This window comes from Colletotrichum jinshuiense, chromosome 2 (assembly GCF_051148585.1).
Source record: "Colletotrichum jinshuiense chromosome 2, complete sequence".
In the NCBI taxonomy this organism is placed as follows: Eukaryota; Fungi; Ascomycota; class Sordariomycetes; order Glomerellales; family Glomerellaceae; genus Colletotrichum; species Colletotrichum jinshuiense.
Window position 1 is genome coordinate 4,243,937 of NC_139309.1, and position 24,322 is coordinate 4,268,258.

At 54.5% G+C, this 24,322-nt stretch overlaps 7 protein-coding genes across 7 annotated transcripts; 3 read left to right on the forward strand and 4 right to left on the reverse strand.

Moving 5' to 3' along the window:
* Positions 1–1,230: 1,230 nt before the first annotated feature.
* EsH8_II_001101 (uncharacterized protein) lies at positions 1,231–4,263 on the forward strand (the record flags this gene model as incomplete). Its single annotated transcript, XM_083264399.1, has 4 exons — positions 1,231–1,432; positions 1,552–1,856; positions 1,934–4,154; positions 4,217–4,263. 4 exons carry the CDS (start codon positions 1,231–1,233, stop codon positions 4,261–4,263), a joined length of 2,775 nt encoding a protein of 924 aa, XP_083121721.1.
* Positions 4,264–4,808: 545 nt separating this feature from the next.
* EsH8_II_001102 (putative quinol monooxygenase) lies at positions 4,809–5,247 on the reverse strand (the record flags this gene model as incomplete). The annotated part of the gene is made up of 2 exons (XM_083264400.1): positions 4,809–4,943; positions 5,059–5,247. The coding sequence occupies 2 exons, from the start codon at positions 5,245–5,247 to the stop codon at positions 4,809–4,811; spliced, it is 324 nt and encodes a 107-aa protein (XP_083121722.1).
* A 1,923-nt stretch (positions 5,248–7,170) lies between these two features.
* Positions 7,171–8,934, forward strand: EsH8_II_001103 (uncharacterized protein; the record flags this gene model as incomplete). The annotated part of the gene is made up of 5 exons (XM_083264401.1): positions 7,171–7,213; positions 7,314–7,724; positions 7,782–7,836; positions 7,896–8,116; positions 8,201–8,934. 5 exons carry the CDS (start codon positions 7,171–7,173, stop codon positions 8,932–8,934), a joined length of 1,464 nt encoding a protein of 487 aa, XP_083121723.1.
* A 906-nt stretch (positions 8,935–9,840) lies between these two features.
* EsH8_II_001104 (bZIP transcription factor) lies at positions 9,841–11,754 on the reverse strand (the record flags this gene model as incomplete). The annotated part of the gene is made up of 3 exons (XM_083264402.1): positions 9,841–11,003; positions 11,061–11,279; positions 11,487–11,754. 3 exons carry the CDS (start codon positions 11,752–11,754, stop codon positions 9,841–9,843), a joined length of 1,650 nt encoding a protein of 549 aa, XP_083121724.1.
* Positions 11,755–12,982: 1,228 nt separating this feature from the next.
* Positions 12,983–13,815, reverse strand: EsH8_II_001105 (chromosome segregation protein Spc25-domain-containing protein; the record flags this gene model as incomplete). The annotated part of the gene is made up of 2 exons (XM_083264403.1): positions 12,983–13,530; positions 13,587–13,815. The coding sequence occupies 2 exons, from the start codon at positions 13,813–13,815 to the stop codon at positions 12,983–12,985; spliced, it is 777 nt and encodes a 258-aa protein (XP_083121725.1).
* A 1,378-nt stretch (positions 13,816–15,193) lies between these two features.
* On the forward strand, positions 15,194–19,553 carry EsH8_II_001106 (GMC family oxidoreductase; the record flags this gene model as incomplete). The annotated part of the gene is made up of 5 exons (XM_083264404.1): positions 15,194–15,708; positions 15,758–16,914; positions 17,887–17,894; positions 18,243–18,744; positions 19,462–19,553. The coding sequence occupies 5 exons, from the start codon at positions 15,194–15,196 to the stop codon at positions 19,551–19,553; spliced, it is 2,274 nt and encodes a 757-aa protein (XP_083121726.1).
* Positions 19,554–21,113: 1,560 nt separating this feature from the next.
* EsH8_II_001107 (LIM-domain binding protein-domain-containing protein) lies at positions 21,114–23,725 on the reverse strand (the record flags this gene model as incomplete). The annotated part of the gene is made up of 6 exons (XM_083264405.1): positions 21,114–21,599; positions 21,658–21,978; positions 22,029–22,328; positions 22,382–23,113; positions 23,166–23,371; positions 23,428–23,725. 6 exons carry the CDS (start codon positions 23,723–23,725, stop codon positions 21,114–21,116), a joined length of 2,343 nt encoding a protein of 780 aa, XP_083121727.1.
* Between the last annotated feature and the right edge of the window lie 597 nt (positions 23,726–24,322).

A 24,322-nucleotide genomic window follows, 5' to 3' on the forward strand; every position in this document is an offset into this window, starting at 1 on the left:
ACCCCCCGATTGCCGCCGTACCCAAACATTTGCACATCTCCTTTGTGCCGTCATATCAATCCCAATTCATACTGTGCTCCGATATTGTACCTTGCCCCCCCAGGCCAATGTATTCCAATACATGGTCCAAGAAGGTCTTGCAAGATGTATCTTCCATCATCAATCCCTTCCCTCGTCTGGATCCCCCCGTCCAGGTTGGATCCTGTCACGTCCTGTCCAGGCCTGGCCCCGTGCTGTGTCCGAAGGGTAGGTAAGGTAGCGTACAGATAGACTGGAGCCCTTCCTCGCCCACCTGGCAAGGTATTAGTTCACGTCTTGTTATTGTTGTTGTTGCTTCCTCGCTGCTGGGCCACAAGGTACCATGGACCGTTCAATGCTTGTAGTTTCTCCAGCTGGTTTTGCTTTCTCCGCGACCTCGCCAAGATGTACCTGCCTACCTTGACCTGGACCTAGCCTCGACCTAGCCTCGACCTAGCCTTGACCTTACCTCACCTTCCCTGCCATTCGTCGTTTCCTCACCTCACCTTACCTTACCTATACCTGCTTCACACAAACTGGGGCACTTGCACTTGCCTCGCCTTGCCGTCCCTGTTCTCTAGCCGTACCGCTACCGCTGCCGCCGCGCCGCTCTTTCCTCGCTTCTCTCTCGCTGTTGCCGTGGGCGGACTAATACCGTCGCTTGCGGGTACGTAGTGGAGATCCCTTTGGGATTGGCTTTCCTTTCTCTTTGGGTGACTGGTCCAGCAGTCGGCCGGATGGCTCGCTCCACGCCCACGCCCACGCCCACGCCTGCACTTGCACACACACCCACCTCACGTCCCAGTCCCACGTCCCACGTCCCACGTCCCAGTGGCCGCCTCTTTCTGGCTGTTGCTCGTGTCTCTCCTACCAAGCCTCGTTCCTCTTAAGTAGCGAAGCTTCCACCCTTCTCGATCGGAGTTCCTTTCCCTTTCTCTTTTTCTCATCACCCACGAAGGCTGCCTATTTAGATTGCCCTTCACAATTCGTGTGGTGCTCAACCTCCCTCCCCCTAACTCCCCTTCTCATCACCTTTCCTACGCGTTATCCTGCGACCTCCAAATCAGTATTCCTAGGCCCGTCCTAAGAAGAAGCACAAGCAGCGCCTCGCCGTACTCCGGACTATACTACATATTCAATTCCTATCCGCGACACCTACACCCATAAGCGCATAATAAGCTTGAGCAGAGCTCGTCTGACTCACCAACCGCCATGGCCGACTCCAACGCCACCGCGGCCCCTGCTCTCAGCACGCCCATTGAGAGCCACAAGTTCGACGAGAAGGAGCGCCCCATTGAGGCCCCTGCCGCCTCCAACCCCAAGGTCGAGGAGGACGAAGAGGATGATGAGGATATCGACGCCCTGATTGAGGACCTTGAGTCCCAGGATGGTCACGTTGACGAGGAGGAGGAGGGTACGTTGTATCCCAATGGCACTTGTCTGGGTGGTCTCGCAGCATGCGCTGCGTTTCTTCCTGAGCTTGCCAATCTCCACATGATTTAAAAAGGCAATCTGCTAACTCATTACTTACAGATGAGACACCTGGTATGGGCCGTGTTGTTCCCGAGGAGCAGCTCCAGACCGACACCCGTCTTGGTCTCACCGAGCAGGAGGTTCTCAACCGCCGCAAGAAGTGGGGCCGCAACGAGATGGCCGAGCAGAAGGAGAACCTGATTCTCAAGTTCTTCATGTTCTTCGTTGGTCCCATTCAATTCGTCATGGAGGCTGCCGCCGTCCTTGCCGCTGGTCTTGAGGATTGGGTCGATTTCGGTGTCATTTGCGGTCTTTTGCTGCTTAACGCTGTTGTCGGTTTCGTCCAGGAATTCCAGGCCGGATCTGTAAGTCAACATAGCCCCACATCGCTGGCATGCGTTGCCAAGGGTTCCCCGATAACACATTACTGACCCTGCGCTAGATTGTCGCCGAACTCAAGAAGACTCTCGCCCTCAAGGCTGTCGTCCTCCGTGACGGTACCCTGAAGGAGATTGAGGCCCCCGAGGTTGTCCCCGGTGATATCCTCCAGGTTGAGGAGGGTACCATTATCCCCGCTGATGGTCGCATTGTCACCGAGGATGCCTTCCTCCAGGTTGATCAGTCTGCCATCACCGGTGAGTCTCTCGCCGTCGACAAGCACCGCAATGACTCTTGCTACGCTTCCTCCGCCGTCAAGCGTGGTGAGGCTTTCGTCATCGTTACCGCCACTGGTGACAACACCTTCGTCGGTCGCGCTGCCGCCCTCGTCAACGCCGCCTCCGCCGGCTCTGGTCACTTCACTGAGGTGTTGAACGGCATCGGTACCATCCTCTTGGTCCTTGTCATCTTCACTCTGCTTATCGTCTGGGTTTCTTCCTTCTACCGCTCCAACGGTATTGTCGACATTCTTCGCTTCACCCTCGCCATTACCATCATTGGTGTCCCCGTCGGTCTTCCCGCCGTCGTTACCACCACCATGGCTGTCGGTGCCGCCTACCTCGCCAAGAAGAAGGCTATCGTCCAGAAGCTCTCCGCCATTGAGTCCCTTGCTGGTGTTGAGATTCTCTGCTCCGACAAGACCGGTACCCTGACCAAGAACAAGCTCTCTCTGGCCGAGCCCTACACCGTCGCCGGTGTCGACCCGGAGGACCTCATGCTTACTGCCTGCTTGGCCGCTTCCCGCAAGAAGAAGGGTATGGATGCCATCGACAAGGCTTTCCTCAAGTCGCTCCGCTACTACCCCCGCGCCAAGTCTGTCCTGTCCAAGTACAAGGTCATTGAGTTCTTCCCCTTCGACCCCGTCTCCAAGAAGGTCACCGCCATCGTCGAGTCCCCCGCTGGTGAGCGCATTACCTGCGTCAAGGGTGCCCCCCTCTTCGTCCTCAAGACCGTCGAGCAGGACCACGAGATCCCCGAGGAGATCGACCAGGCCTACAAGAACAAGGTTGCCGAGTTCGCCACCCGTGGTTTCCGCTCCCTCGGTGTTGCCCGCAAGCGTGGTGACCACGGCGCCTGGGAGATTCTCGGAATCATGCCCTGCTCTGACCCCCCTCGTCACGATACTGCCCGCACTGTTAACGAGGCCAAGGGTCTCGGTCTGTCCATCAAGATGTTGACTGGTGATGCCGTCGGTATCGCTCGTGAGACTTCCCGCCAGCTCGGTCTCGGTACCAACATCTACAACGCCGAGCGTCTCGGTCTCGGTGGTGGTGGTGACATGCCCGGTTCCGAGGTTTACGATTTCGTTGAGGCTGCCGATGGTTTCGCCGAGGTCTTCCCCCAGCACAAGTACAACGTCGTCGAGATCCTTCAGCAGCGTGGCTACCTCGTTGCCATGACTGGTGACGGTGTCAACGACGCTCCCTCCCTGAAGAAGGCCGACACCGGTATCGCCGTCGAGGGTGCCTCTGACGCCGCTCGCTCCGCCGCCGACATTGTCTTCCTTGCCCCTGGTCTCGGTGCCATCATTGACGCCCTCAAGACTTCTCGCCAGATTTTCCACCGCATGTACGCCTACGTCGTCTACCGTATTGCCCTGTCTATCCACTTGGAGATCTACCTTGGTCTGTGGATTGCCATCCTCAACCGCTCCCTGAACATTGAGCTCGTCGTCTTCATCGCCATTTTCGCCGATATCGCCACCCTGGCCATCGCCTACGACAACGCCCCCTTCAGCAAGACCCCCGTCAAGTGGAACCTGCCCAAGCTCTGGGGTATGTCCGTCCTCCTCGGTGTCGTCCTCGCCGTCGGTACCTGGATCACTGTCACCACCATGTACGCCCACGGCCCCAACGGCGGTATCGTCCAGAACTTCGGTAACATCGACGAGGTTGTCTTCCTCCAGATCTCCCTCACTGAGAACTGGCTCATCTTCATCACCCGTGCCAACGGCCCCTTCTGGTCTTCCATCCCTTCGTGGCAGCTGTCTGGTGCCATCTTGGTCGTCGACATCCTTGCCACCTGCTTCACCATCTGGGGTTGGTTCGAGCACGGCGACCAGACCTCCATTGTCGCCGTTGTCCGTATCTGGATCTTCTCTTTCGGTGTCTTCTGCGTCTGCGCCGGTGTCTACTACCTCCTCCAGGACAGCGCTGGCTTCGACAACCTCATGCACGGCAAGTCCCCCAAGGGAAGCCAGAAGCAGCGCTCGCTCGAGGACTTTGGTAAGTTCAAATATTCCCCATACCCTCCATCTACACAAAGCAGTGGCTAACAGCTTCAACAGTCGTCTCTCTGCAGCGTGTCTCTACCCAGCACGAGAAGTCGCAGTAAAGAAGAGGATTATCTTGGCAGAGTCGGGTCGGCACATGATGTGACATGTGTCGTGCCTATTAGACTCTGCGGGATTCTCTCCCTGGGCCTGACCGCCTCTGGCCACTAATGCGACCGGAGGAGATGATGTGCCCACGACATTCATCTTTCTCTATGTTAAAAATTGTACGATGTCGACCTCATCGGTAATTACTGTGATTGAGTTGGGAGAGGGAAAATCATACCCTAAGTGCGAGCTATAGACCTAATACAAATTCGTAAAATTATTACAATCATATTTCACGAGACCGTTGTGAATTAGGACATGGTTGAAAACCACATGTTGAAATCAGAAACTCGGATTCTTGTCTCCAAGTGTTCCGCGTTTACATTTTGTCCCGTGAAGCAATGTTGTACGACGGAAGCAGCATATATGCCACCTATTGTGTTGTTGCCTTTGATGGGTTGCATTGACTGTCACTGAGGCATGGCCACTTTTTATTTTATTTTATTTTCAATGTTTTATTTTTTACTTTGCAATCAATTCAATTCTCTGATCACGTGATTTACTGAGGAACGACAACGTCCTTGGAGGTGTCCAGCTCTTCGTGTCTTCTCAAGTCCATTGGGCGGTCGAGCAAAGGCACAACGTAGGGGTCAAAGGTCTTCCAGTACGGGTTCTCGAGGTGGTACTTCTGGCTCTAGATGGTTCAAAGAGAGAGGAAGAGTCAACAGCTTGATCTCGCGCATGTTTTTGATTGAAAATGGCCATGCCCCCCGCATTGTGTGTGCGTGCATGGTGGTGAGGTGACTTACAGCCTCGGTCTCGAATCGCTCAACAATAGTGAAGGACCTGGGGTCGTGAACGTCCTGCATAACGAACCAGCTGACGGTCTCGCGGTCATTGGAATAGACGCGCGAGGCCTCGATGAGCTTCGCCTTGAGGCGATCGACCGAGTCCGGGTGGTCGTTCGCGTGGAGGTGGACGGTGATTGTGTAGACCATTGTTGCTGGCGGGAGAGGCTGGATTCGACTTGATTCGGCACGGAAACGGTTGGAGAGGGGAGGGTGATCCAATTGCAGTTTCGATGGACTCGAGGCGATTGTCTACGGGCTTGTGCAGGAGGAAAAAGAGAGGGAGTGGACAGAGCTCTCTCTCTCTCTCTCTAGCTAGCTATCCAGCACGGTGAGGGGTGGAGGGGTAGGTAGTGTAGGGAAGCTGGGAGCTACTTTTGGAGCTGAGGGGTGGAGGGGCTGAGAGTGGAGAGTAGAGAGGGGAGTGTAGGGGTAATTCAGCGAGAGTTTGAGTTTGGCGGCGTGTGGGAACGCGTGGAACATTGAGGGTTCTCTCCCCGGGCCCCTTGGCTCTCATGTTTCAATGTCTTGGAATTGCTTATTTCGAGGCGCAGTTTTTGGACTCAACGACGCCTTGGAATGATTTGGGTGGGGGTTGCGATTTCTACAATGGCTTGGATGGGGGGTACGGCCACATCTGGGCGAAAGTCGGTTCAACTTCCCGAGTTCCAAGCAAGTCACAACTAAATGAATGCCCCGGAAGGGCGGGTACGGGGGAGTAGGCTTTTGCGCCCACCGCTCTGCTCTGTTGTCTCGATGCTCACCATTTAGTTGGCGGGTTTCTGTCTTCTGGAGAAACCCACCCCCGGCATTTGCCGTATGTCGTTGCCATTCCGAGAGGTTGGATAAGCCAGCGGTAGTTTTTTTTTCTTTTCTATACGATTGGGCTGCGAGCCGTCGTCGGCTTCGTGGAAGCCGTTGTCAGATTATAGTCTACAGCAACTTGCCTTTAGGCAAGTCGGCATGCGCCCTCCCCTCTGGGCCGCCTAGCTCAGCGCCGGCGCATTCTGGAAAAGTCGGAGAGGCCAAGCTTTTCTGGCAAGCCAACCTAACTGCTAGTCATTGGCCCGGCCATTGTTTGCGCAGTAGAGTGAGGACGTGGGTGAGGTTGGAGTATCGGCACTACCTATGTAAGAGACCAGGCGGCGGGATGGTGTGGGTTTCCTTTGTCCTTTCCTGATGCGGCCGACGATTTTAGCGATTCGGCAGAGCCTGCATTCTCGCTGTAAATCTCTCCCCCTTCTATGTGGCTGGCTGGGAGTGTGTACAGCGCAGTTCCCCCCACAGGGTGGCATTTTGGGGGGGGGGGGGGTGTCACATCAGCGACCTAGCTTCTCTTCTCCTTGTTGAGCTGCGCGGCAGATACGGCGAGGTAGGGCGCCGGATACAGCACCTTCATGCCGTGTGCCGTACCCAATCCTCTTCCTCCCTCCCCCTCCCCTAGCGCCATGAATGTAACTCCCACAGCGGAATGAATGCCGATGCCGGTGCCGCCGGCACCGACCGCCACCTCACCGTGACGTCGCCCACTTTTTTCATGGTCCCTCCCCCGGCCCTCGCATCCTGCCATCGATCTTTTCTGCCCCCGTCTTTGCCGTGTCCACGGGAATTGCTCCCTCGGCGCCACCGACGCCATCTCGTCTTGCCGCCGGCTGCACACCCTCCCACCCTTTTGCCATCACGCCGACGACATCGTGCTGTTGTTTTCATGCATGTTTCTCCCAGAACACGTGCGGATTGACACTTGCACCCTGCAACCGCACCATTCCGCAAACAGAACCGTGGCTCACAGTATTTTTGCCTAGTCAACAGACTGTGCGCCGCCCTGTCTGAATTTGGGTGACTAGCGTCTGATATAATTTTTTTCGATATTTTTCTGGGGGTCGGTAGCCTTTGTTCTTCTTCTTTGCCCTTTTAGGTTAATTCACTTTCGGCCTCTGATATCTCTTGGGCCCCTCTGCCTCCGTTCCGTCCCTCACCGCTGCGGGGGTCATCTTTTGGGGACATCACCTCCTAATTCCACCGTTCGGAGCCGAGGCGCGGCGGTATCACGGCGTGCTGACCTCCGACGCCATGGCACCCCAACAACGGATGCAAATCCCGGGGTATTACTACGGTACTATTCGCACGCCCCAGACCCTCACCCTGCCCTTGGTCTTTCCTATGCGATGACTACCCACCTTGATGCCATGGGCCGGCTAACTCGGGACGCTTAGATGAGGACAAGGGCAAGTACTTCAAAATCGAGAAGGCGACTTCTGCACCGCAGGGTGCCGCCTGGTCCGCCGAGAGTGTCAAGCGGCGCAAGATCCAGCACCGCGAGGCCGAGGCCGTAGCCGCGCGCCGGGAGCGGCTGAAGCGGCACATCGTCCGGTCCGCCCTGCTCAGAGATCCGCTCCTGGGCGGCTTTTTGGACGCCGAGCTCGGCGTCCGGCGCGAGAGGGGGCGGCGCGCCGACGGAGGTGCGGGACTCGAAGATGTCCCTGCCGTGGCGTGGGCGAGTGGGCTCGTCGACAAGGGCGAGGTGCCCTTCGTGCCCAGCTTTGCGAGGCAGAGCTTTCCCAACATCCCGTGCTTTTACGTTGGCGGGGATGATGTCAAGACGGGGCTTGGCGTTGCGTATGCAAGTGAGTTGAGGCATCCCCCTGGTTTTTGTGAGGTTGGCGATGTGCTAAAGTTGGTAGCTTTGGACGAGGAGACGTTGATCGGGTCGTACATCCCTACGGACGATAATGAAAGGTGAGCGGGCATACGAGGATCCAACCCCTGACTTCGGGACCGTGGGCTGATAGTACCAGGATATCATTCAGTACCGACGCTTCAAGTCGGCCGGAACGCCGTCTCTCGCACCGTCACGAGATGATAGGCTGTCCCCAAATCTCATCCATCAACTACCACCCTCACTCACACCGCATCATCGTCACCTCCCGCGAGCCGAGCAACACTTGCGATATTTACCTGTTCTCACCACCAAAGTCTGCTCCAAACGACGATCGGCCCCTCTGGCTGCTCGACAGAGGTAATCTCTTGCACCCCACCCCCTCTCCCCAGGGTACTTTTGCTATGGGAAACTCCTATTCTGATCCATCAAAACTCTCACTAGCAAACAACCTCCGCCACATCGCCTTCAACACGGGCCGCCGCGAGGGAGTCGTGAACCAAACAACCCCCGCGCCCCCCTCGTCATCCTCCCTAACCTGTATAATCGGCACCAGCTACGGCCTCCTCAAACTCACCTCCGACGAGCGCATCCACTGGCTCGGGCCCCAAAGGCCCCGTCCCGGCCCCGCCGAGGGCGACTTCTTCGACCAGACTTTCCTCCCGGACAACCCCAACGTCCTCCTCGCCGGCGGCCGCAACCGCGACGTCAGGCTCATCGACCTGCGCGTCAAGTGGTCCGAGTGGGATAACATCCCCGCCGGCCCTGTCGCGCACCTGCGGGCCGTGAACCCGCACCAGTTCCTCGCCGCGGGGCCCCGGTCCCGCATGGCGCTGTTCGACATCCGCCACCGCCGGTCCAAGCCCAACGGCGTCAAGCCCGTCGTCGAGTTCGCGGGGTACCGCAACGAGGCGCACATGCACTTTGGCTGGGACGTCGACGTCGCGTCGGGCGTCGTCGCCGCCGCGCACGACGACGGGCGCGTGGGCATGTACTCGCTGCTCTCGGGCCGCAGGCTGCGGTGCCCGGCGGTGGACGCCATCAAGGCGAGGTCGCCGGTCAAGAGCGTCCAGTTCCAGACCATGCCGGGCCGGAAACACGCGAGCCTGTTCGCGGGCGTGGGGCCGAATCTCAGGATGTTTTCGATAGGGGCGCTGGGGGAGGATGATGAATGCTGAACCGGGGATATACATGCCCAACCTCCCGGAGGGGCCGGGACCGGGCGGCGTGCTCAGGAGCCTTGGCTATAATATTTCAAAATACACAAATCAGGCAAATTCTTTTGTGTTCCCCTTTTCCTTTGGAAAGGGGGGCGGTTTCAACAGGATGGCGCGTGAAATATGAATGAGGAGGTCTGACTCGGGAGCATTTGAGATCCCCACTCTCTGGCTTTCCACCAAACGATCCAGGACAATGGCGCCGTGCAGGATTAGCCAGGGCCCTTCTACCCTTGCTCTTGTCATACCCAGGTGGAAGGGGGATAACGTAGGGATGGGGCACCATGCAGTTGCGGTCGGTGCCTCCATTCTCCTCTGTATGCCCCCTTCTCCTCGAGGCCTTGTCACTGTTCATGTCGCCGCTGGTGATGTGTTTAGTCGCCCATGCAGCATGTCCCAGATAATCCCATCCAACTTGGACCGGGTGCCATCTCTATAACGGCATGTTGTTCCAAGACGCAAAGACGCCCTCAGCTTCAATCATTGGCTTGGTACTTGGTGATTGGTCGCAACATGAACATTAACCAGCGCTTAGAGGCGCCTTTCTCCAAAAGGTGCAAACATGAATGTATATTGACCCTCGCCGTTGCTCATCAACCACTGCGCCGCACGAGATCCCAATCTCTCCCAGTTTCGCCTCTTACATTCTTTGATAAAAAGGGAGCCGCCATTTCCATCTGCTGATGATGACCAGTCAGGGACTAACGAATACGCCGTCCTAATTATGCATTTCTTACGCCAACGCCAAGAATCAACCGGCCTTGCGCCGGACAGACTCTATATATGAAAAAGTTAAGTAGATGATATTTCCCCCTGACCTGCTGGGACGAGCGAAGTTTCTTGGGCATCAGTCTCCATAATCAAGATCTATACCTTGAGATTGTACGTTCCCAAAAGCTTAGGGAACGTCTGGTTAAACGCCTGCCCTAGAGTCCAATTCTCGAGGCGGCGCAGATGCCGCTCAAAGACTGGGTTGATCAGCACCTCGTCCGAGTCCGGCGCCTGCAGCAAGGTGTCGGTCTCCTCATACGGCCAGTTGAGACTTAGCGTGGTCGTAAAAGGCACAAAGAAGTTATCAAACAGATATTCGCGCGGGTTGTAGTCGCGGCAGAGCTTCTCGCGCATGGCGGGGAAGGGCACATGGTCGATCCATGCCGCATGCTCGGCGAAGAGCTGCGTGGGTAGCGGACGCGCCCACTCGGGGAGACGATCGTAGTTCTCCTGCGTGGGGGAGATTTGCCAACGCATTATGAGGAACATGATGTAGAGGACTGCAACGCGTTGGGGCAGGGCAGAGAGGTCTGGGAATGTGGCGAGAATATCGGTGAACACTTTGGAAAGAGGATGCGAGTATTTGCTGTTCGCAGGGTTAAGCAGTGACAGGACTGACGGGTATCGCGGGCCAATGATCTCATGCGATGGCAGACCGTCGGCTGCTCGCTGGCGTCGCTCGTGTAGAAAGTCGAGGAGGAGGCTATCCAAGGGGCAGGTAGGTGTGCAGTTCTTGATCTCAGTCGAGCAACTCGCTGGTACTCTCGATTCGGAGGGCACCGATGACACCTGTTGAGGACAGTCCATCTGTGACCGTGGGGTATGGACAGTTGGTCCGCTGATAGATGGGCTCCGGCTGTGTTGGACGGCACTGACACCGGTCCAGTCGTGTTTCATGGGAACATGATTATATTGCGGTGAATCCTGGGCGCCATTGACGCCACTCTGGATCTTGCCAATGCGAGCGTTGTGGTCGAGAAGGAAGTCAAGCCCTAACCGCTCCGGGCCGAGGTCGAGACCATGACGAAGGTCTTGCCGCTGTTGATTGAGCATCTTGCTGGCGGCGTGCAAGTGATTAGGAGGGGAGGTTTCCGGCACACCTCCAGGGGTCGGCCAGTTGGCCGTGGGGTCGATAGAGGCGGGCGAGGCCGCGCTGTTCGGCGTTGACACGTTGTTTGCAGAGATGGGCCCATTTTGTTGGTGGACATGTGAGTAGCTTCCGCTGGGGGAAGGGAAGACAGGGTGAGGGTCTACCGGGGCTGTGGTTCGGTTAGGACCGTACCGGGTATGCAGGTTGCCGATATGTGACGACTTACGATGAGTTGGTGGAGAAGAGATCAGCGGTTGGATGGATGCGATAAATGCTGCCAAGCGGCCCTTCAAGTCGGCGTTTTCTGCCTCGACGGCCTCCTTTGCTCTCTGAACAGCCTGCAGCTCCTGGTAGGGCTGCTGCGAGGTCAATTCCTGGATGCGACGCTCAAGTGTCTCGATCTGATTCTTGGTGCGCTCCCGGATGGCTCGCTGAGCTTCCCTGTCTGATCACGGGCATTGGCACGCCGGTTAGCCGGTGTGTCGTCATTTGATGCAAGGGAACAGTCAATGTTGTGGGGATATACGAGGGCAGTGTGGACAACGGCGAAACGGCCAATCTTGATGGTGGGTGAATTCAGATACGGTACAACCGTGGGGCAGAAGATATGATGCAGTGAGACGTGACGGGTAAGCGAGGACAGTGTGCTCACCATTGGCGCGCTTCTTCGCCAGTTGCTCCGGCGTCAAGTTGGCAACACCCCTGGAGCCAGGACCGGTACGGCGTTTCTTGTTCGTATCACCGGGTGGTTGAGAAGCAGGCGATGTCCCGGCCCCGGCCGGAGTGTGAGAATCGGCATTGCCGGGGCCTGCCGGGCTAGGATGATCTGGAGCACTACGCTTGTTTTGTCTGAAGCCGGCGGTTACCGATGAGGTCACGGAGCCGGCGGGACTGGGATGGTTGGCGGCATCGGAGTCCATGGGAAGTCGGAATGCGGGCTCGGCAACAGGCGGTAGGTCACCCGTCCACAGTCCAGCTCAGGTCAAAGCTCCGCTCGGTTAGGGAGCCGATACTGCCCGTGATTGAGCGGTGGCGGCCGGGCGGCATAGGCCAACCGTAATGTGGATCAAATGGTTGCTGGAATTGGTACTGCGTAAATGGCAATGAGCCCCTTGCTGTTTCTCTTCCCTTTTTCGGCGCCCCCTTGTTTGTTTAGAGCTTTCACCCTGGGAACCCGTTGGTTGTTTGCTGTCTTGTTCTGAGAGAACAAGGATGCGGCAAAGGCAGGTCCTGGGACCAGCAGTGCAATGCAGCGGAGCTAGCTGTGGGCAGGAAAATTTTCTGGTACGAGGGAATGGTATGGTTTCTTCGGGGATCGGGTCGGCTTGGGAGGACGGGAACAGGCGAATGGGAGGGGATAATGAATCATTCAGAGACTGCTGGATGGCTTCGGAGGGCCAAGGACCCGAGTCATGAGTAGCTCGGCAGATTGTGCAGATTTGTGCTAGCCTCGGGCATTTTGTCGCGGGACAAGGGGTGGTTGAGTCGAAGTCAGTGCCAGCGCAAAAGGGTTGATTGCCGAATGCAGCATCAAGGTTCGTGGCCTGGAAACCCGGCGACGAACCAGAATGTTGCTCTCGCGATGCAGAGATCAACCAAAAAAAAGGAGGGGAGAAACTCAAAATATGGGTTGTTGAATAGAGTTTGTAGCAGCCGACGAAGGGCTGAATGGCGATTGGAATGTGGCTATGGCTGGGATGGCACAAGTGCAGAATATGGATGGGCACGATTTATGCATTATCCAAGCACGGACAGTCTTGCCAGTATAGTTGGTGAAGGGAAGGAATGTAAGGTGTATTTATGCACCCACCACATTTGAAATGTGCAGATTAAGAAAAGCTTCGATTTTGTGCAGACATATATACTATGAAACTCCCCCAACTGCGTCCGCCACCACGGCACTGCGGCAGGTGTCGATGGTCTTTCCAACATTTCACATGTCGACTGGACAAAGAGACACGAGAATCAAAAGGAAAAAGTTCATTGTTATTCGAGACTCGCTAGGGGTGGTAGCGAGGCTGATGCTATTCTACTAAGCAGCTCAGCTAACATAGCCACCCTGCGCTAATCTGGGTATCTGTCGAAAAGAAATCGTGTTCATCATCATTAACATTGCCAATGCACAAAGGCAGGATGCTCTTAGGTGCTTTATGCCTTCATCGCTTCCACGAACAGCTCCCGCATGCCCTTGAGTAGCACCGCGAGCTCTCTCGTCTCGTTGAGTTGGTCCACCACACGCTCTACACGTTCGCGCTCAAGCTTGGGTCGGCAGTGCCGGATATCGTAGTCCCGGCTCGAAGTGCAAAGCTCGAACCACGCTTCCCTCTCCCAGTCCTTCTCGTCGATGTACGAGTAGATGAACTTGAGTCGGTCATCCTGGCCTGCACCTTCTATCCGCAGACCGAGATTCTGCTGCCAAAACTCGAGCTCCGGTACGTTGAATCGTGATTGCGCCTCAAGCTGCTTCGTATGCGCCCGTTGCGCCGCCAGGCGGGCATCAATCTCTCGTTGTGTCTCTTCAATCTGCTTCTTCAGGGCGTCGCGCGTTGCCAGGTGCTTATCGCGTTCCTCCGACAATTGTGCGATCGCCGCTTGCATTTCCCGCGTCTCGGCCTTCTCCTTGGCAACTGTCTGCTGATGCGTGCTGCTCTTGAGTTGTAGAATCTCGATATCCTTCTTCTTCATGCGCTGGTCCTCTGTCGCATATTGTCAGCGTACTGCCTCGGGTGTTTTCCTGTCATATTCAACGTACCCTGGAGTTCCGCAATGTTCATGCGGAATTGGTTTCTTTCCTCCAGGACGCGTTTGCGACCTTGCTCGATGAATACGTCGAATTTAGAGGTGAACTTGGTCATTCGATCACGGAGCTCGTCGAACCCGAAGTTCGCATTTGGGAGTGTCTCTGCGACTGACGGCGTCGCCATCAAGGACTGGCGGTTGATGCTGGCGGACAGCGACGACTCTCGGAATGCCGAAGACATGATGGGTGGTGGTTGTAGTAAAGAAGCGTCGATTTTGGATTCAGAATGCTGTACTGGGACACGGCCGATTGCAAATTCTCCCAAATTGCATGTGACGGGCGACGAAAGGAGGGTTGGTGGGATGGATGTAATAGTTGTGAACAATAGATTTGGTGTTTATGCTACGCGTTGCTATGTCAACAATCTGGGGTGGGAAGGGGGGGTTGCTGAGTCATAATGTAAGTGCTGAGTCAGCAGTATATATTCGACACCGCGGCGATCACCTAATACGATGTACGACAACTCGGCCATTCCTTCGCTATTCCCTTTACCATCATAAGAAATATGTAGGTGCCGGCTTTAAATTCGTTCTCGTCGGCATCAGTATCCGTTGTCTGACCTCTTTTCTGTTTGAATTCGTTTATTTTGATTTTTCGCCTCTTCACTGCAGTCGTCCCTTACTGGTTTTAATACGCCCTTGTAGTCAGGCGGTAAATTTACGAGCGCCCCAGGGTTGATCAGAGGAGGCCTCACCTCAATCCTCATTCTGAACAATGCTTTGAGCAAGAACACATGCACCTTGATTTGCAGACTACAAGACTAAGCAGGGCTGGCAAAACTATTGGTATTTCTGGAAGGGGGGGGGGGGGGTTCAGCCATATGGCACAGGATCAACCAAGGGATGGATCGAGCCATTGGAGGTGAGTATCGGAGACCACTATTTGTTGGTCTTGTTTGCCGTGAATTTGTGCGGATAATTTCCGAGGTCATCGTCTAAGAAAAAGATTAAGACACCACTTCCAGGGTAGTAGTGGCTTGTTGTCAAGAACCAGATGGTCCGCGCGATTAGCAGTCAACTTGACCGACCAGCGTGGCACAATAGCCAAGGTGACTGGGCCAATCGAGGATGGAGGAATAAAGTCTCCTTCCCAAGGAAGTAACCCACGCAGTTTCTGTGCATTTGTCTACAAGCGACATGCAATTTGATGTCACATTTCCCCACGTTTCTTTGCTTTAAATTTTATATCTGACATTCTGGTTTCGCGGGAAAATGCAGTTATTTGCCGGCAGTTGACACTTGCCGGCTACGTGAACCGGAATGCTTCCGGTTCACGGGTTTCAAGGGCTTCCATAAGTTACTCTAGCTTGTTTACGGATATTGAACACTATATAGGTCTTCAATTTGCCTGAATTGGAACCCAACCCTTATGTACTTGGCAAACCATCCACTCAAAGTCTCGCTATCAGAAGATACAGAATCAGACTGTAGCCAAATAACTACAATCGCTATATAACTCCGTCATTAAATGGAAGTATGAGTCCTCGATTATTCGAGCTCTGCAAGCAAGGTAAATCAGCAGACGACGCTCATCGATCTATACCATAGAATACTTACAGTATGGGTTGCCAAACACACGCAACGCGGGGCTTTACCAGGCTTGCCCAAGTGCTTCTTTTCGTTCTCCTATTCACCCACCCCGTCTGTAGTGCTCCCTCACAGGCTGCCGCCGACGAGTATGACTATATTGTCATTGGCAGCGGGCCCGGCGGTGGACCCGTCGCCGTCAACCTTGCAAAGGCTGGCTACTCGGTACTGGTCCTTGAGGCAGGAGACACCAGTGTGGCAAGCGGTGGAGGTCAATACCCGCCTTCTATCACCTGGGACTTCTTCGTCAAGCATTACGAGGAAGACGAGAGGAACAAGAAGAATAACTTTGTGACCTGGAGAGCCCGTGATGGCTCTTACTGGGTTGGAAACAAGAATGTCCCCGCCGACGCGAAGCTCCTTGGCATCTATTATCCCCGCGGCGCCACTGTTGGTGGCTCTTCCATGATCAATGCCATGGCTACCTTTCTACCAACTGACAGCGACTGGAACTATATCGTTGAGCTTACCAATGATACTACTTGGGCGTGAGTCTGAATGAAATGAACGAATAGAACGAGGCTAACGCACACGCAGAGCCAGCAACATGCGCAAGGTATTCGAATCCATCGAGAAGAACAACTACTTGCCGGCAGGCACTCCAGGTCATGGCTTCAATGGTTGGTTCCAGACAAGTATGGACAAGGCTACCAGCGTCACTGGCCCCGTTGCCGCCGTACTCACCACCATGGCCAACGATCTCGGACAAAACCCTAATCAACTTGCCCAGCTCGTAAGCCGCGACTCCAATGAACCAAGCCCCAACCGAGACAACTCGGTCGGCATATATGGCCTCGCCCGACACGCCCGTGCCAACGGCCAGCGCTACAGTTCCAGGGACTATATCATTGAGACTATCAACGCGCGCCAAGCCCCTCTCACGCTATCACAGAACTCCCTCGCCACTAAGATTCTTTTCAATACGTCGGGTAGCAAACCTCGCGCAACGGGTGTTGAATACCTCGTTGGCAAGTCCCTCTACAAAGCCGATGCACGCTACAACCCCAACGGCCCCAAGGGTGAAAAGCGCACCGCCACCGCCCGCCGCGAAGTAATCCTTTCTGGCGGTTGCTTCAACTCCCCTCAGCTTCTAAAATTGAGCGGCATCGGCCCCGCCGACGAGCTGCGCAAGTTTAACATCCCTATCCTCATCGACTCCCCCGGAGTCGGGACCAACATGCAGGACAATCAAGAGATGCCCATCGTCGGGGCATTGCGCTCCCAAACCGGCGGCTTCGGCCCTAGCGGCTGCGTCATGTACAAAACCCAGCACGCCCCGTATGATGAGCGCGACATGTTTCTGATGCAAGGCCCCTATGCCTTCCGTGGCTTTTGGCCCAGCAACCAGTCCAACTACGCCTTGCCAACCGATCCCGCCGGTACCTACGGCGTATCGATGGTCAAGCAGCACTCACAGAACCGCGCAGGCACCGTGAAGCTGCTTTCAGCCAACCCGCAGGATGTACCCGATATCAATTTCAACCTCTTCAAGCAGGGGAGGGAGACTGACATGGGTGCTATGAAGGACACGATCGCCTGGGTTCGCCGCATATATGCAAAGGTTGCCGGGCCCTCAGGACCCATCACACCGCGCGAGCCCCCATGCCCCAGCATTCAGGCCAACGGTGTTTGCTCCGACCCCAAGGTTGACGAAAGCTGGATCGAGGCCCAGACATTTGGGCATCATCCGACCAGTACGTGTGCCATCGGAGCGGACGGCGACAAGAATGCAGTGTTGGACTCCAAGTTCCGTGTGCGAGGCGTTGATGGACTTCGGGTGGTGGATGCGAGCGCTTTCCCAAGGATCCCTGGCGTATTTCCTGTTGTAGCTACGTTTATGATCAGCCAGAAAGCTTCTGATACCATTCTTTCTGAGCTCAGGGGGTAACGTCATCAATGCTGCTTTTCCATTCAAAGCTAGTGTCTCTTGTACCGTCCAACTGGATGCTTTAGCATGGCCTGGATGTTGAGAAGAACGCTGAACTCTGGCTGAAAAATTGAAAACATTGCTTTCTTATTCACATTTAAACAAAACTCTCTTGCTAATCCAGATCATTTCTATGTTTCTCGTACTCAGAGTTGGTAACTCAGAGTTGGTAGCACAGCTATCCGCAGGCCGTACTTCAGATCAAAAATTCGCTGTCAAAGGTTTACTCACTTCCTGCTTAAAATGCCAGTTAAATCTGTACCTCGTCAGTAACTGTCATATTCTTGGAACTAGAATGTGATAGACTATAGTGTTATTTTCGCTGTGGCTTGCAATTCACAACTGAACAGCACATCAACACAAAACGTTTATATGCGAGGTTGTTGAGTATCGGTGGGACATAACCAAAAGGGCTATCGAGTCCTAACTGGGACACCAGAGGTTCAGCGCACCCTACGGCAAGCCGAAGGCAGTGATATATCACAGAAGCTATAGGAAAGCAAGTTCCAAGTAGTGAGGGACGCAAGTAACTGGGCCTACTAAACACCCGGTTCAAGTTGTGGTTCATAATGAGCGTGCATGCTCGCAGCCCACCTTCATAATTCACAAGTGAATGGGATGTTATATGCTCTGATGGTCGAGAAAGCAGTCGGTAGGAGCTTATGCGATTCATTAACTGGAAGGCAAAGAGGTGATTCACATACTCTCACTAAAACCCCTTTATTCGTATTTCTTATAGACGCATCGGTATGACTGCTCCGGTACGCAGACTTGCCCCGAGGCATTCCACAACAATTCACTTGCCAAACTTTGCCGGGTGTTTTGCCCTCTCCCAAGACCAAGTGCCTATCCTTCCAACCTTTTTCTTCTCCTTCTGCGACCTAAGCATAGTCAACCTAGATGCAGTCTGATGATATTTATTACTCAAGAGTACTTCTACAATATACCCTTCCATTTAGTACATGCAAGAACTGACCAAGCCGGAAAAAGTCAAAGGAAATGGCGGACAACATCATCCTCGAAACACACATCTTCTCCAACCCACCTAGCGGCCATCCCCCATGGAGCCGGAGTTTTCATCTCCGCCTTGCCCAGACAAGCAAGAAGGCTAATATCCTCGCCCTCATTCGCGACTCTGTCACCAGGCTCGGCCGCACCGATCCCATCAACGAAGCTCAGGTCACACTCTACTGGACCCAAAGTGGCCGCGCCATCTCTTTGCCAGGCAGCAACAACACCAACGGTACCACCGCAGTACTGCCTATCTACTACCCCCCTCAGATCATGGGTGTCAATATAAACCTTCCAATGATTGTTCACCACAATCACCACCACCAGCAGATGAACCCCGGCTGGCCTCTGGCAATGACATACTCAGGCGGCTTCAACTACCTCCACACCTACGGCCCGGGACCCGCATTAATATCAACCTCTACCATGATGCCCGTTACACAGCAGACGCTTGTGGTTGGAAGAGTCCAGATGGGCTACGTTAACGTTAATATACCCGCCTTCAACACTGGCGGTGGAAGACCTGTCATCTCCGACGTCGTCAGAGAGGCGCGTCTTGATGGTGTCCTCGAGGAGAACCTTGCTGGTATGTTGGAATGGGCCACTGGAGTTACTGGCCTCAAGTTGATTGTTGTAGTGGATGTGGATGGAAGAGATGTGGTGTCTACCACCTTACCACCTGATATTACTTCCTCTCCTACCCCTCCAGCTCCTCCAACACAGCCTGAACCAGTTTCTTCCACTTCTACCGCTCCTGCCACTTGAGTAATACGTGGTGGACTCAATTACGGATGGTGTCAATTGTAGTCAGGCAGATAGCAGTCAATACTGGTCATTCAAGAGTTACTTTCTCTTTCCCGGACTAAAGCTACCGGTGATGTCTTAATGTCGTAAAAGGAAAAAAATTACATTCATCGTATTAGTACCAATGTCTCAGTCTTGAATCTTGGGGTTTGATTTGGAAGTCGTATTAAAGACCAGCTAAGTACATGCCTTTTTCTCTGGATGATTCCGTTAAAGCTTAACGAATCCATGACCAACTAAAAGTACTTGAAGATCGAGCCCATAAATCAAAACGGCTTAACACGAGGCAACAAATTTGTGTGAGTTCCCGGGCTTGGGTTGGTAGTGATTGAAACATCGGTGTCACCCTTTTCTGCGACGGAACCCTTGTCCTCGATGATTCTCTAGTCTACACCATGCGTGATACAGGAAAACCCCACAGATTTGACAAGGTTAAACAAGAAAGGATTCCGCAATTAGAACTAAATTGCCATCAAAGATCTCCCATCCAGGTAGCCAGCCTTCAAGGCTTTCTATGGCGACCACATTAGGACCGACAATCAAAGGGCGAAGACCCTGATGAAGATCTATAAGTTTAAGAAGTTCCAGTAACGAGTGGACTGGGAAACGGGGTACATTTACAGCAAGGCTTGTTTGAACATGCAACCTTTGGATCTTGAGCCCCGGTCCCATTTTCAAGTCCTGCAAGTTCTCGAGCAGCTATTCTGAACCACGTGTGAGCTTTGATTCCCAACAACCGTTTGTAATTTCAAGTGGAAGCGGCATCATTGGCACATAATCAGCTGCTGTCCAAGATCGTGATGGTAGCTCTATTCTGACGTCGGCATTGCGGTAGAGTCTGCGCCTGCCGAAATTGTTCTTGCCCTGCCCCGCCTGTTTCTTGTCTGGGAACTTCATATTGACAAGTGAACACATACCGCCTTGGGATATCATCATACATCACGAATCAATGCTTCAGCTGAATCCTCGTCTTGGGTCTACAGAGCCACACAGTGATCTGATCCGCTGAACGTTTCCGGGCGCAGACATCTCTGACCAGGGTGATACGGATGATCCAATGTTGAGAAGCTTTGCAAATAAATCACACAGCGGGAAGTATGCATATGCCGGAGTTGAACGGTACTGCAATCCTGCGAGCAGAGAAAACAGTTGCCCGTAGAGGGCAGTAGGTATACCCCCCTTCAGGACTGAAGCAACAGCGCCCAAGCTTGTCCGTCAAATGCACCTAATTCAAGTGGGCCAAGCAACATGAGCAGGCAGGATCCAAGGCGAGAAGATGAAAAACGAAAACCACAAGGCCGGATATTTATAGCAAAGCTTACGATTAGATCTCTCTCATACTTTGAGCAGCAAGACAACACAATTAGACAACGTGGCAAAGTTCGGGTCAACTTCCTGTCAAAGATCTGGGTATGCATATTTCCTTTCCGACAAGAGACTAGGTATTTGTGAGATAAAAACAGCAACGACTGCGCCGACAAAACACCACCCTCCGCCGCCGAAAACTTTCCACCAGGAAATTCCACAAGAACCTCTTTTTTTAATTTTTGGAACCATCATTCCCGACTAATTCCTCGTCAACAAGAGTATGTGGACGTATCGAGAGATTCGAGGGGAAGGAAAAAAAGCAGGCCGAGAGACAAAAACACGAAACAGTGAGCCCCAGCTAGACAGTAGTCGAGCATGATATCGTACAGGGAGTAGGAACGCGAACAACGTTCGTTGCCTTGATTAGCCTCTGCGCATCTCGTTTGGCGGGCGACAGCTTGCTGCCCTTGCTTCCCTTAGACAGCGATAGGCGCGTCCTCTTGTGCGCCACATCATCATTGCACAGTAGACAAATGGTGATGCCGCGCCATCCGCCCATGCAGGAACTTGCCTGCTTTTCACGTAGGCATGACCGAGAAGGGGGATTCGGATGCCAAACGAGAACAAATGACCAGTGGCGGGTATGATTTCCAGCCAGCACCGAACGACCGAAATGCTTGCCAAACACCCGCATGTGAACAGCCCTGAGATCCCAGAGCCGGAAAGCCAAGCACTAAGACGCCGCCATGCTGCATAATGATGACATAAAAAAGGCATTACTGAGCCTGGGTAGCCGGACTCATATTAGAGCAGAACCTGGATGTCCAAAGACAACCCCCCAGCTTACGCCGGGTTGCCCTTCATCCTCTTTGCCATCCGCGGCGTAGGCGGCTTGCCCTTGTTCTGGACTCCGTTCACTTGGGGGCCGCCTGGGGTAGGGGCTGAGCCATCCTCCTCCATTTTGACACCGGATGGGCGTCTGCGCTTGTTGGAAGCTGGAGACGTGTTTGCACTAGGTCCGCTGGAGCTGGTGCCTTGCTGGCTCTGCTGCATCTGCATGCCGGGTGCTTGCATATGGCCCTGAGCAGGGCTGCCGGTGATATGAGGCGAGCCAGGAAGCTGCATGTGCGGCTGGGCAGGGCTTGCACCCATAGGGAACTGACCAAAGCTAGGCGTCCGTGGGCCTTGAGGCATGGGCTGACCATTCATGTTCTGTGGCGCGGCGTTGATCTGGCCGACATACTGCTCCAGGGCAGCGTACGGGCCGAGGTTGGGGTGGGTGTGATAAAATGCGAATAGAGGGTTCATTTGGCCGATCACTTCAGCAATCTGCATGTCATCTTTAGTGCCGAAGATCCACACGCATGCATGACGAGCTGTCACATACCTCGAGGAATTGGAAGACAGCTTCGGTAACACCCATGCTGCTCTTAACTGCCGACTCCGGAAGATCCACCAGTGCTTCTGGCGGAGGATTTTGCGGAGACTTCATGGGACGGGCCTTGCCCTTCTTACTCATCTCCGGCGAAGCTTTGCTATCTTGGGAGTTGACCTTGTGCCATTCCTTGACCCAGTTATGTACGGGCTTCGCAGCCTCAATAGCGGCTTTTCGAGATATGTATTCTTCGTGATTGCTGGTCAAGAACTCGAAGAGCTCAATCTTCTGCTCCGCATCGAAGTGAGCCCTGACGGTACCGGTCGCGACGAGCTGCGCTAAAGTTAGTGATTACATCTTTAATGGAGACATATTCGACATACGTGAGAACCGCTCTCGAACCAGTAAACGAGACTGGACTTGGTGTTCTCGATCCAGTGGCCGTCGCCTGGAAGTGGCCGATCTGTGGTTCCCTTTTCCATGATCAATTGCATGTTCTTCACACCACTGTCGAAGTGCGTGTGGAAGTATCGCGGGAGGGCAGGGTATGTAATCTCGTATTGCTTGTCCGCCTGATCTTCGACGTCGGTAATGTGGACGGAATGCCGGAACACGCCCTTTGGGGAGAAGAATTGAGCGACAAAGTTATTCCAGTACGACAAATCGTCCTTGCCCTTGGATCCCTTCATTCTCCATTAGTAAAGCGTTTCACGTAAATTTCCATATCCTAACTCACCGGAAAACCGCTCAAGTGCTCGCTGAACTGCATAAGCTTGAGCAAGCAGTGCCCCTTCATTCCTTCCCTTCTTTGCTGTGCCAGAGCCATGCCGTTCGCAACGGCAGCTTGGGCTGCAGCTTGCTGCGCGGGGTTCATTTGCTGCTGGCCAGGTTGGGGAGCCATCTGGGGAGGGCCTTGCGGCTGGGCTTGGACTTGAGGAGGCTGCGGCTGCTGGTTCTGAGCAGGGCCAGGAGTCTGAGACGGCGTGGGTTGACCGGCAGATTGCAGATTGACAGGCTGCGCAGGTTGTTGCTGCGGCGTCTGATGAGGCGTCTGCTGAGGTTGCGGCTGCGGCTGTTGCGGTTGACCTTGGGGTTGCTGGCCCTGCTGCTGCTGCTGCTGCTGCTGTTGCTGTTGCTGCTGCTGTTGCTGCTGCTGCTGCTGTTGTTGTTGCTGCTGCTGCTGCTGCTGCTGTTGCTGCTGATGTTGCTGCTGCTGCTGTTGTTGTTGCTGCTGTTGCTGATGCTGCTGCTGTTGCTGCTGCGCCTGCTGTGCCTGCTGCTGCTGCTGTGCCTGCATTGAAGCAGCCATCTGGGCCTGCTGGAGGTTCTGCAGGTGCTGAGGATTCATCTGTACCGGCTGGCCGGGCTGTTGACCCTGTTGCATCTGCTGGTTTTGTTGCGCTACAGCTTGTTGCTGAAGGGCGATCTGCTGGGCCAACATTGCCTGTGCCTGGGGGTTATGGCCCTGCTATAGTCTCATGTCAGTATCTTGAATACGAACATGAGCATGTCATATTTACCGGCCGCATGCCCTGCCTCATCGCCGCGAGTTGAGCTGCGTTCATAGGGTTCATGGGACCCATGCCCATCGGCATGCCGTTGACGCCCGCCATATTCGCATTGAAAGCCTGCTGGGCCATGAGGGCTTGCCGTGCCTGTTGCTGCTGCTGGAACAATCGCTGCTGTGCGATCTGGGTGGCATGCGCCATAGCGGCCGGGTTTTGGACTATACAAGTCGGTCAGTAGGGGCACACACAACTGAGCGAACTGAAGTCAACGTACAGTTACCAAACTGGTTCTGTTGGAACATTGGGTTTTGGGCAGGATTGAGATGCTGTAGAGCGTGAGCATTCGGACCACCAGCACCCGGCGGCATACCGCCCATCAACTGATTTGGATTAACCTGACCACCAGGCCCTGATACCGCCATGTGCATCTGGTGAGGCATTCCTCCACCCGGCGGGCCTTGCTGACTTTGGTTGTGAGGCATGCCCTGGGCCATAGGGTGCCCAGGAACACCTGGGTGTTGTTGCATGCCGGCAGGATGACCTGCGAACGATGGTCCCATACTCGTCATCATGTCTTCAGCGCGTGTCGATGATCCACAGCGTGGATATCGACGATTCTGCCCTCCGCACTATCTCATGCGCCTGCACCAAAACGTGATCTGGCTCGACGATGTCGGCAATCGGCGGCGAAGGTACGGGGGTTGGGCGGAGTTGGATATGGCGCGACGCGAGAGCGATGGGGTCGGTAATCGCGAGACGCGGGAAGTGGCCTCAATCGCGTGGTGCGGCGGGTCGACTAGCGTTATCGTTTGCGATAGGAGTCGTTTATGCGAAAGGTCGGGTCAACAGGTAATTAGGGACCGAAAAGGCATCGATGATCGGCGTGACGGCAACGGGGGTATTGGGTAGAGCAGTCGGGATGCGACCACAAACAAAAAGAACGGGAGGAAGGTCGGGGGGTGGGTGGGTGTGACCAAGGAGCCCGATGATGGGGAAATATGGGAGTCGGCAAAGATGTGGCGATAGAGGACGGGAAATGCGTGTTAATATCGAAAGGATGGATATAACGCAGACGTGTCGATGGTCGCGCGATAGCGAAAGCGAGCGAACAAGGTGGGAATCCCGTGGGTTGGACGACGTGCTTCAATCGACGTCTGTCGATGACATTC